We start from the raw sequence: 17,027 nt of genomic DNA, 5'->3' as shown, positions 1-17,027 counted from the left end.
AAAAATGTGACAAATATTTTATAATTTAATGCTTTTCTTGCTTATATAAATATTTAAAAGCTGGAGTAAATATGTATGTTTACACCAATGTAAACATATATATTTGTTTAGGTCTGAGGATATATGGGGGAAAGCTCCTGACAACCCCTGAGAACCAGACTGTGTGTGTGTGTGATGTATGACTAGATTTCCATCAGAAAAGGTGAGAAGCAGCATTCCTAAGAGCNTATATATATATATATATAAAACCCATTTGACTGTGGGTCTTCAATCACAGCCAAAAGCTTGGAGACTCCTGCACTAAACAGTCACTGATCTCAAAAGCTGAATCTAAAGAGATTTAACACGAACCCGTCTTTGTTAAAAAGGACCAGAGCATTCATGTAGTGTTTTAATACATATTCTCTTTTTAAACCTCTGTTCTTTTAACATTTCTCATTTCTCTTGAACAGCAGCATCAAAGCTCCCAGTGTCACAGTGTGGCTCTGTGAGTGATGACTGCGCCTCCCTCCACCCTGCTTCACGCTTTTCTGTTGGTAATTTCATGCCCACTTGTTGCCATGGCCTCCGCTGGTACTTCAATCGTTTCAGTGAAGAACAGCGCCCTTTGGTGTGTGTGTGAGTGTGTGTGTATTTGCGCATGTGCAATCATGTGCCAGCTATTATAAGTATGAATGCATGTGAGAGACAAGCTGACAGGAATAAAACAGGGCCATAATCATTCAGTCTTTGTCAGTGGTTTTTTGTTTTGTTCTGTTTTTTTTGTGTGTGTGTTTTGTTTTTTACTTTGACAACTTGTTTCCTATTCTGATTTTTAAATACAATCTTTTGACATCCTTTGGCAGACTCTGTTTCTTGCCCCGCCCTTCACCATCCGCCATCCCCACCTCTTTATGTCCTTTATTTATGTCAAAGACAAGCACCTCCCCTAGCTCCCCTCCACCCTTCATGGGAAGGCTCTGCCACAATACCATCTTTTTAACCCGTTGCCTTCCATTGAGGAAACTGGACAAAAGCTGATGATGGTGGTGGTGGTTGTGCTGCCTCTTCTGAGAGCCATTAGAGCTTTAATCACATGGCTGAAAGTGTGTGCATTTGTGTGTGTTACACTTCTGTCCTCGTGGGAACCAATCTTTTTTTCTTTTTTATACAAAATGAAAAGAGGGCATTTATTGCAGAGAGTGCGTTATGTCCAAGTCAGAATCAGAAAAAAGTGGTTAAGACACGGACAGGTTAGCGATGATGGTCCTGATGAAAATGTCTTTAACAACTAAAGAGTTGAATCATTAAAGACTGCGTTAAAATTACAGGTAAAGCTAAGACAAGACTCAAGTACGATTATGTTTTTTTTAGCTGCAAGTAAACTAAAAAGTATCGACTATTTCACCAAAAAAAATAAGATAATGTTTAGCAGTATGTAAGTCCACAAATGGACTTTTTAATAAATGTACTTTACCTCTGAACTATATTAAACGCAGGAATTGAGTGTGGCTGCAGGAAGTGCTCACCTAATTGAACAAGCATTTGTGACTCTCTGTGTCTGTGTCTGCACTGGTGTAAAGCAGAGGAAGCATCTCTGGACTGGAAACAGGACACACACAGCTGTAGCAGCAGCAGCAGCAGCAGCAGCAGCAGCAGCAGCGGGCTGGTCTCTGGTGTTGGACATTATGGTTAATAATCTGTGAAGACATAATATCTAACAGTAGGTGAAGATATTCTGCAGCTCATGCAGCAAAGACCATGTCTGACTCGTGTAATAAGACAAGGTTTATGGGCCTGGATCAAAAGTGTTCAGGCTCAGGTGATCTACCTACATTGATATATATATATATATATATATATATATATATATATATATATATACACACAGTATATACTGTATGTACACACACACATATATATATTTATATATACAGTATATTGTGACAAAAGTGAAAGTGATCTATTGTCATCATGACACAGCACACCACCACACACAACAAAATGTGACCTCTGCCTTTAACCCATCACCACAGTGAGCAAGGTGAAGCTCAAGCTGAGCGCTCAGGAGCAGTGTGTGTGTGTGTGTGTGTGTGTGTGTGTGTGTGTAAAGGTACGTGAGCTGAAGAATCTTTAGGCTGTGTTCAAAGCCATTCAGGCGACATCAGAGTCTACGAGAAGAGAGAAAAAGGTGAGAGGATGCAACACAGGAGGAAACGCAGAATCATGTTAAAAAGGTTTTTATTTCAACAACGGTCTGAATCATGTTTGTTTTGTTTACGGTTCGAAATCCCAAAAAAGTACAAAAAAGAAAAAGAAGTACATCAAAGGATTAGAAATAACATCAATGAAAACCAAGACACATTGTGTTCCTTTTTTTCTTTTTAAATCAATCCAAGCATTTTTTTTTTTTGTCTCCATCCAATATTTATACACACATACTCACTGGATTAGTCAGATAAACATCAAAAACCTCTCAGTAGCTTTATTTGAACAACTCTTTTTTTTAATTCTTTTTTTTTACAACGATGTCTCACGTTTTAAAGTTTTAAACTTCTGTATGATTTCTTTCATTTTTACAAAATACACCAATGCAGGCAGGGTAAATGTGTGTGTACACATATAAGCGTGTGTGTGTGTGTTTGCAGTTAAGCAATGGGGCGGGACTAAAGTGACAGCAATGAAGGAAACGGGGCAGAGAGAAGTGAGAGGATCAGGGGCAGAGGGGTGAAGAGGCAGTTACAGGTTGGCCGGTCGGAGGCGGGCAGTAGAGGTGTTGTATATATATATATATATATATTTTCTAAGCGGCCCAAGCCGCTAGGTGGCAGTAGAGCCAGACAGGGTTGTTGGCTGGTATGTTGGCAGGCTGGTTGGTTGCTTGGTTTGGGCGGCTGATTGACCAGTTGGGGGGCTCGTGGTTCCTGTTGCTGGCACACCTCGTTGTTGTCAGGTTGCTCAGGAATTTTCCGTTTGTGTGTTTTCACATCATGTTGTTCTGCAGTGAGTTTACCTCCGAGGAGTTCTCCTCGCCCAGGAGCTTGTGGTTCTCGTGTTTGGGGGTCAGGGAGTTGTGGATGTTGAGGGAGTCATCCTCCTTGGGCGGGGCCTTCACCGGATCCTCCAGCTTGTTCTGGGAATTAGGATCGTCCTACCCAGGGAGGGAGGGGGTGGAAGTGGAGGGTTAGGGGTAGAAGAGTAAAATTAGAACCACAATCACAGGCATCATGCTACTGTTTCAGCAGCAACGCTGATGTTTTAGTTCAAACTATTCACATCTCTGCGAACACAAATACGTTTGTTATGCTCAGTGTCAACGCTCAGTGTCGGCTTTAGGAGTACAGCGTGTCTTTGAATACTCGAGTGTAAATATTGGACTCCAGCAATGAGGACCCAGAATTAGTAGTTGGTGTGTCATTAAAGGGCAGATACATGTAAAATGTTGAAATAGAACTGAGATAAGATCATTAGGTCATTCCACTTTGAACAGATGACCAGTTCAAATTTGGTATGCATTCACATACAGATTTCAGTACCGACTGGTGATGTCAGAAGAACATCAACACTAACAAAGAGACTTTGAGTGACACCATGACCTTCTGTGTTGTTGGGCTACTTTACTGTAGTGTGCATGTATCATACGTACTGCATGAAGACTGTTACTGAGGATTTGGATGTTGAGCATGAAATCAAGCAACATTTTGGTCCAAAATGTCTAAAGATGACATAGATAAAGCTAAAGTGGTAATTAGTGCTAACCTTAGTGCTAACTTTGTCACCTTGTTTGTAAAACATGACTATAACAATGTTGGACGATTTTGTTTATTATTTAAAGACTATCTATGACACACAAATATAGGGTAGAAAATATATCCCACTCCTTGGCATATGACCAAATTTGGATTTAAAGTCAGTGTACCATATAATCAATTCCACACCATAATCCTAAAGACACAGTTAAAAAGATGTTGGCACTCAACATAAACCAGTGTTCTGCAGAATCACCGTGTGTTTTGGTAACATAAAAAATAATTAGTTATAAATAAAGGGGAAAGAAAAAAAAAGAAAAAAAAGAAACACCAAAATGCTTCGTCAGAGTGCAGCAAATTGCCAGACAATAATGATGAAACAAATGAAACTGCAGCTGTTATAACAAGCAGATTCTCGATCTCTGTCAGGCACGTCCCTGGTTTGGATGTGAAACCATTGTCTGGTCATTATCATTTTCATCATCATGCTTGGCCAGCCTGTTGTTTTGGCTGAGGAGACAATGAAGTAAACTGCATGAGCGACTCACTCCTCCCCCCTCTCCCTCACCGCCCCTCAGGCAAACACAGGGAAGCACATGCGCGTCCACATGCAACACTTCAAGAAACCGTGCCAGCGTGACCCTGAGTGATCGCTCATGCAGTAACACAATATGTATTTTCTCCTGATTTCTCTACCAATTCAACAGCGCTGGACCAGTTGTTGTGAGTACCACCGTCATACAGACCCAAACAGTCACTGGGGTGAAAAAAAACAACAAAAAAACTTTGTATTTTGGGTCCTTTCAGTTGAAAAGTCATCTGATTTTAATTAAGGTCAGAGGGAAAAACATTGATCTGCATCCATTTAAGTTGTTTTTTCCAGCTTCTTTTCCCTATTAATAGTGAAAGGCATCAATCGACCCTGCTGTGCCAAAGCATCTGTCTGTGTGTGTCTGTCCAACAAGTGACACACACACACACACACACACACACACAGATGCTAGAGAGCCTGAGGGCTCACACCATTTACAAACACATCCTAATTAAATGTTTGTGCTGTGAATTTAACGGGCATAGGAAGAGCAGTGAGAGCATTTACCCGCTGGCCGCTGGCCTAGATAGTAACTTCAGGCAGGACATGTGGATACGTCACTTCCATGGTTATGGGGTAGGTGCCCTCTGTCCTCCCGTCAGCGTGAAACTGTAAAACGTTTTTTTGTTTGTTTGTTGGCTTTTCACTGTTGTCACGCATGGATAAGTGAGGAGGTGGGCAGTGGGTGGACAGCACGAGGACTTTAACGTATCGTAGGAGTCTTCGGGGGGAGTGGGAACAGAGATAAAAACATGGCTCTGATGATGATGGTGAGAATGATGGTGGTGGTGATGATGTTTTGTGCTTTCAGTTGGTTAACTGGTGTTCAGTGACGATATTTCAGAACATTAACAAAGACAAGCATCTTGGATTTCGTGAAACTGTTGTTGTCGCCCCATTTAATCCTAACTGCAACTTTGAAATATTAATGAAACTTTGTTTGCATTTAACACACTTTAGGCTACATCTTGTATTGTTGCATAGTGTTGTATTGATATTTTACACACACATAAATAGCACAAGATTAACAATTAGTCTTAAAAGTTACAACAAGTAACATTTTCTGATCATTGCCACCTGCAGGATAGGAATGTAAATACAATATGTCGCAGCTGATCACTGTTTGCTTGGATCAGTGTGTTACAGGCCACGCATATAAAACAGATGTTCTGAACACACGTTCACTCTGTTGCTGATTTGTCATCAACAAATCTCCGACAGTATTTGGTGACCAAAAGTCATTTGTTAAGAACAGACTTAATTTTTTTAATGTAAATTTTGTCCGTTTTTTTTAAATTAAATTTCAGGAAGTGCTAACATGGTCAGAACCAGCCTTATAAAGGTAAAACAAAAGATGGAGATAGATTTTCTTTTTTAAGTGTAAAACGTTGAGTGTTTTGAAATGAGTTGAAATAAGTTCAATGGGAATGGGTGACTACACTACATCTGTCTCAGATTATATAAATATATTTTACTACATTTAAACACCTTCAGTGTCAGTTTTCACTACAGCAATTAGACTCAACAGTAAATTCAGTCTGAGAGTGGATTCAGTCAATGGAACACAAACCTCTCAGAACAAGTGGCAGCCTGGACCGGTCAATTTTTATCAGCTTGAATTTATTTAGCATTGACAAAATAAATAAATAAATAAATAAATAAAATAATTTCCCAGCTGGCTGTGAAGTGGAGCACAAGAGTGGAATTACTGTGGAGGAAAAGATGGAGGACGGGCAGATTGAATCTACCAGAGTGAAGGAAACTCAAACCATCCTATTACTACAGGGACACACTGTGTGTGTGTTTGTGTGCATGCATGCATGCATGCTAAAGCATTCGTGTGTGTGTGTGTGTGTGTGTGAGTGATAAGATTTTTCCAAGGTCAATACACTTTTCGATCGGAGACAGAGCTTTTTATTTGCTTTTTCTAAAATGTTTTTTATAGACTCTGGAGTGTCATCGTCCTAAACAACAATTTACACGTTTTGACTGGTTGTTGCTCTGCTGAGTGACATTCTACTGATCAGTGTTTTTTATCCTATTATTGTAAATACATTATTGTTGTGTGTGTGTGTGTATATATATATATATATATATATATATATATATATATATAATTCTAGGGTTTATTTATTTAAGTAAATATGTGTTATATGTTTTCTTCTTCTACTGCTTTACTCTGCGGTCTGGTTGTTTCAAAAATTAAAGTAGTTTTTGGATTGTTTTTGATATCCAAATATCTGTTTAAAAGAGTTTAAACTGTATGTTTATTCATATATTCTATTTGAATGGTGTGAATTTAATTATTCAAAATATGCAATATAAATGTAAGATTTTTTTTACTTATTTTTATCACAATTACACCATCTGTAATGTTTGTTGTTTGTTGGTGATTTTATGGATTTTCAGGATATAAACTATATAATATAATTTCTGATTTTATTTTTCCACATCAACTTGAGAGAGGGTGATTGACAGGGCCACAGTTATAATGGAAGCGCTGTTTAGGAGGTGAAGGGGACTGTGAGGGGGACGGGGGGGACGGGGGACGGGGTCAACTGGGTTTTGGATTCATCTACAGTTTGGGAATTTGGTCTTACCTCACAGTCGGACTCCTCTTTGGTCTTACACTCCCAGGTGTATCTGCTCATGGTTTTCTGAGGGGAGGGGGACGGCAAACGGTTATAACTTCTCAAAGACCATTTAAGGTTGTGTCAGAGACAGAGACAGAGACAGAGACAGACAGCAGAGAGAAGGTGAGACTGAAATTGAGCAGAAGAAGAGAGAGATTAGAGATGATCCACAGGGAGAGAGAGAGAGAGAGAGAGAGAGAGAGAGAGAGAGAGAGAGATATATATATATATATATATATATATATATATATATATATATAGAGAGAGAGAGAATTCATGGGACTGTTTTCAGGTTCTAAACCAGTCAAATACAGGTCTGGATGTTTCTGGTGAGGTACTTCCTCACACTGGGCTGTTAGTTTGGAGAGGAGGTGAGGTTATTTGCCCCATTAGGCAGAGTAAACCTACTGCAGGTATTTGGGGAAAACCGGTAAGTGGGTTTAGTGTGTACTTCTGGGAAAATCTAGTGTACATATTTATTACTAGATTAGTTTGGCAGGTTGGGTGGAACATGGATTAGAAAAGTGAGGGTTACATAGCATAAATTTAGAGCTAAATGAAAGGAACGCACGTCAAAACATGCCAATAGTAGATGAATAATCCTGCAGACTCACAAGACTCACTTATGTCAATCCTTTAACTAACTATATTCATCATGTCATAATCCTAGTAAACATTGTTTGACTAGACATCCTGAAAGGGAGACATAATATGAGTCAAAATTTTGAATAATGTAATTTTCATATATCCAAGAGGGAACGGTCAAATAACTGATTTATTGTCAAAGAGTTTGACAAACAGAAACTACTAAAGTTAAAAGTTGACTTTAAATACAGATTTTCCTTTATTTGGAATTTATAAAGAGTTTTGTATGCATTAATCTGATTATTAAATATATATATATATATATAAAACGTAACGTAATGTTGAATCTTGGATCACCTTATAATAAAAAGCTCACTTTGCTAATTTAACCAGTATGTTTTTATCTCCATCCTTTATCTACCTAACCTGTTTAGGCCCTGAGGCAACAAATTCTACCAATTTTTTTTTCATGTGTTTGTTTTTTATGTACTTTGCAGAACAACTGTTTTTAGCTAAAACACTATTAGTGTTAGGATACTTCTAGATGGAGTTAGGGGCTAATAATAAATTGTTTTTAATGTATGTTTTGTTCATTCGTTTGGTTAGGAGTGAAGTTGTTTGTGGTTATGGTTGGTTTACATGAAGACATTTAAAATGTGCAGTCTGCTGTGGTTTCATGGTTGAGTCAAACTACTGATGGAGTTGTTAGAGGGTGGTACCACACTTTCATTTTCAATTTTTAACACAGATGAATGAAAACACAACAAACTCTACCTTTGTTGCAGCACTAACTAGAACTACCCATGCTGCTACTGCTACAGCGTTGCCATGGCTAGCATGCGTTAGTTAGTGACGAACCTGTTGACTTTCTACTGCCACCCACAGATGACAGCAAGTTGTTGCATCTCAGATGTTTATCCTGATTGCTCACAAACAATTTCCCCACAAATCCCCACACCTTCACCTTACCTGGTCAGGACATTGTTTCTGGGCCAACCCCAAATGTACCAGTGACTAATCTTTATAGCTCCTCCCACTTCTTTCTCCCTTTTTTAATTTCAGGATAAACAAATACAGCAGAACATTTTGTTAAAAATTAGCAAACAGCAGAGCTGCAGTGGCTCACATGGCCAATGGATGGCGCATGTTAGCGAACAAGCAGGCCATGCCATACATATCAATGCAAGAGGTGAGCAGTTAAGAGTAAGAGAGGCAGGGGAGGGGGTTGCAGCAAAGGACTGTGGGAGATTTCTGTGTGTACATTTCATGAATGTTTCATATTCATGGTCGTGAGGGGAATCAAATCTGAAATCCTGTATCACTGAGGTGTGTACCGTAGACGTGTACGAGGTACTGACATCAGTTTCTTTTAAATATTTGAACTTCCAACAGGTTTTCCCCGGTAACAGAGGTTAAAATTATGATTGGTCAGTTGTTCTTTGTATCTCAGGGGTGTTTCTAGAAGCACCATCAACTCTATATCAATGATTAAGACAACACTCCAAAAGTTAACTATCAATTTAAAATGTTCCTACTGCAGCTCCAAAACTGGTTTCATCAGCCACGATGACGGAATAGCGAAGCATTCACTGCTCGTCTGTGAATGCCTACTGATGCTTATGACAGTTCCTTCCAAATTTTTGCGTTTTTAATTTCCTTCTGCCTCTTGAGAAAACTCCCATATCCATCCTTGTACTGAACCCTCCAGCCCATCCCTGCTCCATACATTGCTCCCCACCTCAGAGTATTGGAGTATACTCATGCCCATGCATTAGAGGGAAGAGTCAGGGAGTCTGGTAGGAGGTTTTTGGGGAGATGCAGAAAAAGGAGGGGGTGAGAGAGGGAGACAGAGAGAGAAGGAGAGAGAGAGAGAGGCAAGAACCACGTTACCTGACAGATAATGTTATCATAGTAAGCCAATGCACGGGCATGAGGGACGTTAGGAGGGGTGTCGCACAGTTTCCTTACATTTGGGTGGGAGCCCTCAGCGATGGTGGACAGCGAGAAATTATCATTGTGCTGCTCCGATGAAGGCCGGTACTTACTGCTGGGCATCAGTCAGGATGGAGGGAGGGTGAGAGGGAGGAGAGGGAGGATTAAGTAAATTTGGGGAATCAAGATAAAGGTGAGACAAAGAACCCAAATTATGAGCAAAATGGTGATAAAGGTGTGAAAAGAAGAATTTAGAATTCCAAGAAAGACAAAGAGGAAGGATGTAATAATATGACAAAAGGAGGAGTGCACAGATGTTGAAAAGAAGAGAAAACAGGCAAAACAAACAAAATTAAAACGGTTTTAGGAATATGGTATTGTTTAAAAATGAAAGGATCATAATTAGAGAAGAGAAGAGGGAGAGAAAATAGCAAGAAAGCTGCATTAGTTCGAGACAAACAATATATCTGGGATGCAACCAATAGACAACAGGAATATTTAACCGCAGGAACTAGGATAAATGGTTTACCGCCGAGGTTTCATTCTGACACATTTTGTATTTTATTACTCAATTTCTAATGCGTAGTTATAGCAGCACTATCAAGGGTCATATATCAATTCATCATTTTACAATCAGCACATATGTACCAGTCTTTAGTCCTTCTGTTCCAGCCTAGCTTTGTTTGGTAACGACTAGAACAGTCAGTCTGTGCTGAGAGTTATTTTCTTCAGACCTCAAAACCCAATCTTATGGACTAAAGATGTATTTTAATTTCAAACATGTCCTCCTGAATTGTCCCACGACAGTGAACTATCTATTAATCCTCCCTCCCTTTCTTTCTCTCTGATCGTCTGTGACCAGGATGTTGGTACTGATGAAGAGAAACTCTGTGACTTCAGCAGATGGCAGAGTGTGGGCGTCTCATGGATTCACGAGCCTTTTCAACAGTCCTCACACAATCCTCACAAAAACACACTCACAGAAACACGCTGGTTTCTGAACATGCTAAGCTGAGCGTATTATCTCCACATCTTTCCTCTTTCTTTTCCTTTTCTCTTCTCCTGTTGTCCTCCTTTCCTCAAAGCACCGTCTCCCTCCTCCTGTCTCATCCTTTTCCTTCCTTCCTTCCTTCTTTTAGCTGTCCATTTGATGGAGCTCTCAACTGGAGCGTTCAACACACACACACACATACACAAACCCCTTTAGGTCGCACAGATGTATGTAGGTCAACCACGCCTCCCTCTTTCTGTTCTGTTCACACTGCCCTACTTTCAGATATAGCTGGTGAACCAATGACATCATCTCTTGTTGCCTCCAAGAGCTTCAGATTCTTCCTGACTTCACAGCATTTCCATCTTCATCATCAACTTCGACTCCATCACTCATTATCCCCTCGAGCACGATTATCGTCGAGGAGGGAAAAGCTCCTGGCTGTGATGGATCTCAGTGCCAGGACTGGGCCCTGTGCATCCATTTGCATTTCTACACTGTTGTTGCCGCTGCTGCTCATCCACAGAGGCTTTGTTGCTAGGGAGATAGCTGTTAAAACATTAAAGCACTGGCGAAGCAAAGCTGAGGCAAGACTTTTTAATATTCAGTCCAGCTTCTTAATCTGTCTGTCACTCACATTCTGTCCTGCAGTTCTTGCTCTGTCCACCTGGGGTTCACACAGGAAAAGGAAATTGTAGGTTTCTTAGAGGATCTGAGAGCAGCATGACTTGTAGCATCATATTATAGAATGCTTTTCAGTAGTACTAGATTATTAACAATGCTTTAATTGCTTTATAGAAGGTTATTGCTTGTGCCATTGGAATACATGGATGTTGTGACTGTATCTACAGGTTGTTAGATTTCCAAGACTCATTCATTTATCATTCACTGTTTCATCATGGTGGAGTGGCAGCTAACACCATCTGATATGGTTGGGGCTGAATGTGGTGAACCTTATCTTATCATTATTAATACAACAGTCGGTATCTCTTTATTTTTTTGTTGGCCATTTGACCCATTTTAGGTTTCCCCCTAAATGCTGCCTGGAATTGGATCCAGTTTTCCTGATAACCTGTTATAGGATAATTGTTAAAATTATGGCTGAAAAGTGAAACCACATTCTGATGGGTTCAGTGTTTGCTCATTGGAAGACATTTTCATCTATCATCTTAAAGACAATGCGAGATAGTAGTGGGTTTAAGTGAGGGTTTTTGTCCAATAGGAAGTGGACAACATTCTCTTTTAAATTCTAGAGAAGTAATTATTGACTAGTCCTTAGTACTGTTACTATTATGGAAAATACAATATTCATTATTATTCACACATCTAAATCCAATGGAACTAATGATTCACTCCAACATGTCTGCCAAGGTCCCTCAGGTAGAACGAACACAGTCTCTAAGAAACAGCGACGTTAACAATACTAGAAGATTAGTATTAGATAATCATTTCCTAAATGTTCCTCCGTTTCTTCACTGTCTTTCTCCCCTGGTCACCAGGAACCTTTCCCACTCTCACAGATCCACCTCCACCAGACTGTCTTTGTCTCAGTTCTTCATCAGTTTCTCCCATCCCCCATTACCACCCTTCCTCTGTCTCACAGACCCTCCTCATCCTCTCCACTTTCATTTCCCTCTTATTCCTCCTCCTCCATCTGATGGGCTTACAACCACCATTATATGCTGGACATAAAAGAGCAGCGGACTGATAACCTGTCTCCATACACTGCCAAACTCAGATGTGATTTCAACTAAACACCCCCGTCCTCCCCCCTCCCTGTGTGTTCTCTCTGTGGACCAATCTGTCTTTGTCATTCTTTAAACTTTACACTAAATACCATCCAAGGCAGCGGTTTGGCCCAGAGGCAGCATCGACCACACAAATAAGGCTTTCTGGTCCAGATGTTAAAAACTGAAGATGTAATGTGCTGCTCTGTGCAGGTTTATCCCATTGACAGTGGGTCATAGTGCTACTGATAAAAGACTCGACCTTTTAGTTGTGATAAATCACTTAAACGAACAAGTACTGATTCACAGGCTAAGGTTTGGTTAGAGATTTTTTAAACCGTTTTCTTTGACACACCTTCAGACTGGAACCATGACAGACAGGTGTCAGTGTTGTTAAAAAAGTGTTTGTTTTGGCCGATACTCTTCACGGTGCCTCACCTGCGTTTACGCAACTTCTTGTTCTCCGTCTTGAGTACGTGGAGCTTCTTGGCAAAGCAGACGATGATCATGAAGAGCAGCAGGACCACCAGAGCTGAGGCGCCCACGGCCAGACACATCACCTGGAACTCCGTCACCACTGACTCACAGCGGGCACCTTTGTGCCAGATGTAATCCTGGACATTACATCTGCGATGGAGGGGGAGGCAGAGAGAAGGGACAAAAGGAGGGGAATAGAAAAAAGAGAAGTGGTGACAGAGGAAGGATAAGTCATGACGCCGAAAAAGAAGGGCAAATGAGGAGGGGAGGAAAGTGAGATAAAAGGGAGGGGGAAAAAAACAGAGAAAAGATAAGTGGATATAAAAGACAACATATCTCATGTAATATTGAACAAAAAAATCAGTCAACCAACACTGTTAACCATTATGTACCCTTCTTTCAAACTGATCATGTTACTGACACAACAGACCTAAGTATCATGCTGTTGTCATGAATTACCGTAGGTGTGCTGTTAAAGGTTTAAAACACAATCTAAATGGATGGATCAGAAATAAAAACCATAGAATGTATATAATAAATGGACATATGGACAAACATTTCCAATGTGAAGCCACAAAAGTAGGCCAGAAGCGGCTGGGCTGGTTAAGAACATGTCCATATGGACTTCTCCTGTGATTTGTTCCATTAAAACGTGTTTCTGAGTAGGTTTACATACTTACTGGGTCTGTTTAGAAGAGAATACAACGTTAATTTGTAATATTACCAAACATACTTTTTTAAAATACACAATTTAACATGATGAGTGTGTTATTATCTGGAATCTTAAAACATCTTCAGACACAGGTTAAAAATGTCACATGTCGGAGAACGTGTCGGAATGTGCCATGCAGAATGTACATTCACTGTTACTGTAAAGTAATGCAGAGGGGCGTAAGCGAGATGAAAGAGTCGCCACCAGGGTTTTACATGAACCTTCATTCAAACAGAATAACGGAATCAATCTGTGTTGCTAAACATAGAAGCTACGAATAAAAAGAAGAAAAAAAACCCTCAGGCAGTTTTGTGGCTGCGAAGGGACTCACTGTCATTATACACAAACACACAAAAGACACATGCATCCATAAGATCAAACGTATTATATATGGCCACACATGTGGACACATGTACTGTATGTGGTTGCACGTGCAGAAACGCATCGGAGTCTCGGACGCTCCGGGCAGCAGCCTGGCAGAGAACAGAATTCACCAGAGGGAAGCAAACGATGGACAGATGGCTCTGTCTCCAGACTGGGGTTTAGCACAAACGTATTTCATCACTTAATGAGACAGTACTGCTGCAGAGTGTCGTCGCTACCTTACTGTCACATGAGAGAGAAAATATGCCAGTTTGATCGTGCAGAAATTATTTTCCTGACAATATTAGTTAGTGTGTAACACATTATGCTGGTGTTAATGATGGTGTTCTTCCTCATCTGAGGAGACGAGAATCTCTGTGTGCGTGTTCACATTTGGTTAAAAACGTTAAATTATTTATCTATTAGATGTTAGAGATAAAAATGTGTTTTATTTCATCTAAAATGCTTGAATATATTTAGCTTTTTACCATTCTTTCACTTGAATTGTTTACTTTAAAATAATTGAGTGTAAGTCAGTGTAACGTAACGTAGCTGTGGATGACAAATTGATGTTTGTGATAAAATCGATGTTTGCTACATTTATGGCCACCTTATAGCTGTTTTCTGCTAATTTTTGGTCACCTTTTGGCTAATTTCCGCATAGCTATGTTTGCGACATTTAGGCTAACCTTTAGTAATTTCTGAGCTTACGTTTCAGTGCTGGTGCTATTATAGATGGATGGATGGATGGATGGATGGATGGATGGATGGATGGATGTACTTTATTGAGCCCAGGCTGGGAAATTGCAAAACATGTTATTGTCTGTTTCCTGTGATGCGCAATTTTTTTTTTTTATTCTTTTTTTTTTTCACTCTTTTCAATATTTGTTTGGAACATCTTGCATATTACACCTTTAAGTCTGTTACTGAGTGTGCAGCAGCTGGGCCACTGAAGTGCTTATGCATTATAAACACACACAGACAGACACAGGTTTACAGAGTAAAAAAGCTAATTTAGGAGCTGGGTTGTTTACACTCTCAGCATTATAATCTCTCTCTTTCAGCACTCCACTTCCTGTATCCTTCCTGGACTCTTCACTCTCATTTCTGCCAAGCTGGAAAAGAGCCAGGAGACATTTTGAGTGGATGTGAGGGGTGTGTTTGCGATTGTGTGAGGTGGAGATAAAGAGACATAGCAGAAAGCAGAAAGCAGAAAGAAAACTTTCAAGGAGACTCCAACACACTCCATCTCTGAACAGTTTTGTGTCTGGTACAAAGAGGAGGTTTATGATCCTTTTTGTCAGGGTCAGGAGGAGAGGGAGCGCGAGGAAGGGGGGTGACTGGAAGTGACAAGTAAGGATGCGCTGGTTGTCATGGCAACCCGGCGGACTGGGATATGCAGCAGATGCAGCGCTGACATGACATTCCATCACTGGCTTACTCTCACGCACACCCACGTCTGCCCCCTCCCCACGGCAGCTATCGGCCATTTCTCCTCTCCTGCTCCTCTCCTTCGCTGTGTCTCTCCTGCTGCTCGTCTTCTTGAAAAATCTCATTTATGATTCACTGGCTCTTTCTCCTCCTCTATCCCTCAGTCTCCCTCAGCCTCTAACCAAGTGCCTCCAGCTAAATCATGTTTCTGCTTTCAGTTGGTGCTAAAATGATTTTTAACACCAGGAGAAAAGGCAGCCCACAGTGACGGATTCCTTGGGGTGTTTTTGAAAATTAAATTCAACATTTAACCGAAAAGATCCTTTTATTCCTGATGTGTGTTTAATTCTAAGACAAGTTCAATGAACCCTGAAAAAAAAAAGATTTACACAAAGAATTCTTAGGACTCGGTAAAAGATTTTGATAGTTTTCAAATAAAAAAATGCATCTAGTCATTTTGTGTTGTAACCTAGCAACTAGTTCTTTTATAGGTATCATTATCTAAAATGTGTTTCTCTCTTCTGTATCATCTGTTTTTATTGTGGAGGAGATGATGCACAGAAGGTGGTTTAAAATTCTTTAGCGAAATTAATGTATAATTGTTCATAGTAAATTCTGATAAAAAAAAACTGATATAAAAAAAAACTGTTGAGGAATGAGCTCACAAGACAGACATATTTCAGCCTCCTAACTGTGCCCATCTGTTTTCATTCCCCTCTCCTTTCTTGTCCTTGACCAGCGTGTCACCTCACAGATTTCCCCACTGGGTCCTGCACCAAAGGTTCCTTACTCCCCAGATAAAACTTTTAAAAATCTTTCATCAATTTTCTCTGTCACTTTAGTCTCTGCCTAGTAGGAGCAAACCCCGACAATGAGCTCACAAATCCTCTCAGTGTTTACCCGGCTAGTCCGCCCTGCTGGGACAGACAGAGACACAGAGAGACGGGAAGACAGAGTCAGACAGAGAGGAGAGGAAATATAAGACCTCACATAAAACCTCCTGCTGCTCCTGATGAGGAGTAATGGAGGGTAAAATAGGAGGCGAGAGAGGTGCAAGGTCAACACGGGCCTATTGTAGGTCGTAATGAGTACTTTCAGGTAGCTGAGGCAGCTACATCAGCTGCAAATCATGGAACAGTTCCTCCACGTGGGTAAGATGGTCGATGATTCTTTTAAGGCTGTAGATGTCTCAGTCTCGGATCTCAGTAATAATAATGCAATATAAAGTAATGTCCAGTTTCCAATTCCAATTTCCTTCTCCAGTGTCATACATTGTTGATGCAGAAGAGGCTAACACACCAAAAAACTGACGATCTGGTCGAAGACAGACAGGAGAGGACACAGCTGAATATTTTAACAAACTCCCACATGTGCATCTTTAAATTATGCTAATGTATATTTAAATTTGATGCAAGAGTGTAAGGAAAAGAAGACAGTAAAAGCTTCAGCATAAATAACACAAACTTTGTCAGTGTTTCTAAAAAACAACCCTGATTTAAGGTTCTTTACTGTATAAAAAGCTGGTTTTGGTTTAGGACTAAAAACAATTTCACTCTGAATTCACAGAGGAACACAGAGTTCGCCTTAATCTGATGACATGGGTTCATGGGAAATGTAACAATAAACTAAGACAGAAGGTAAAGTTTAAATTTTGATTTCATTTTTTTTTACAAAAGGAGAGAGAGAGAGAGAGATGACTGATTTGGAAATAATGTTGATTTAAACAGGTTGACCTCATGTATAAAAATAAATAGATTTCACGCTGGGATCCATTCTCCACTTTTGTCCAAAATCTTCAACATCTCTCTCCAACAACATGTTCAACTCATCTCAACTTTGCTAAAGTTTACTTCCCA

At 40.1% G+C, this 17,027-nt stretch overlaps 1 protein-coding gene across 2 annotated transcripts in view; it reads right to left on the bottom strand.

The window, feature by feature from the left end:
• Positions 1 to 2,205: 2,205 nt before the first annotated feature.
• The window catches only part of cspg5a (chondroitin sulfate proteoglycan 5a), a 45,456-nt gene continuing 30,634 nt past the window's right edge, over positions 2,206 to 17,027 (bottom strand). The window contains exons 6-9 of one of the 2 annotated variants that reach the window (XM_017038030.2): positions 12,627 to 12,815; positions 9,507 to 9,585; positions 6,921 to 6,977; positions 2,206 to 3,130 (exon numbers count right to left, since the gene is read on the bottom strand). In XM_017038030.2, the coding sequence (XP_016893519.1) occupies positions 2,963 to 3,130; positions 6,921 to 6,977; positions 9,507 to 9,585; positions 12,627 to 12,815 (493 nt within the window). In that variant the 3' untranslated portion in view covers positions 2,206 to 2,962. Of the gene's footprint in view, positions 3,131 to 6,920; positions 6,978 to 9,428; positions 9,586 to 11,098; positions 11,129 to 12,626; positions 12,816 to 17,027 lie in introns of both variants that reach the window. The other variant, XM_008324161.3, reaches the window with a different exon arrangement.

The sequence above is a fragment of the Cynoglossus semilaevis genome, chromosome 13 (assembly GCF_000523025.1).
Source record: "Cynoglossus semilaevis isolate Cse_v1.0 chromosome 13, Cse_v1.0, whole genome shotgun sequence".
Classification (NCBI taxonomy): Eukaryota; Metazoa; Chordata; class Actinopteri; order Pleuronectiformes; family Cynoglossidae; genus Cynoglossus; species Cynoglossus semilaevis.
The sequence above is the reverse complement of the archived record's forward strand: the minus strand, read 5'-3'. Positions and strand labels throughout refer to the sequence as shown.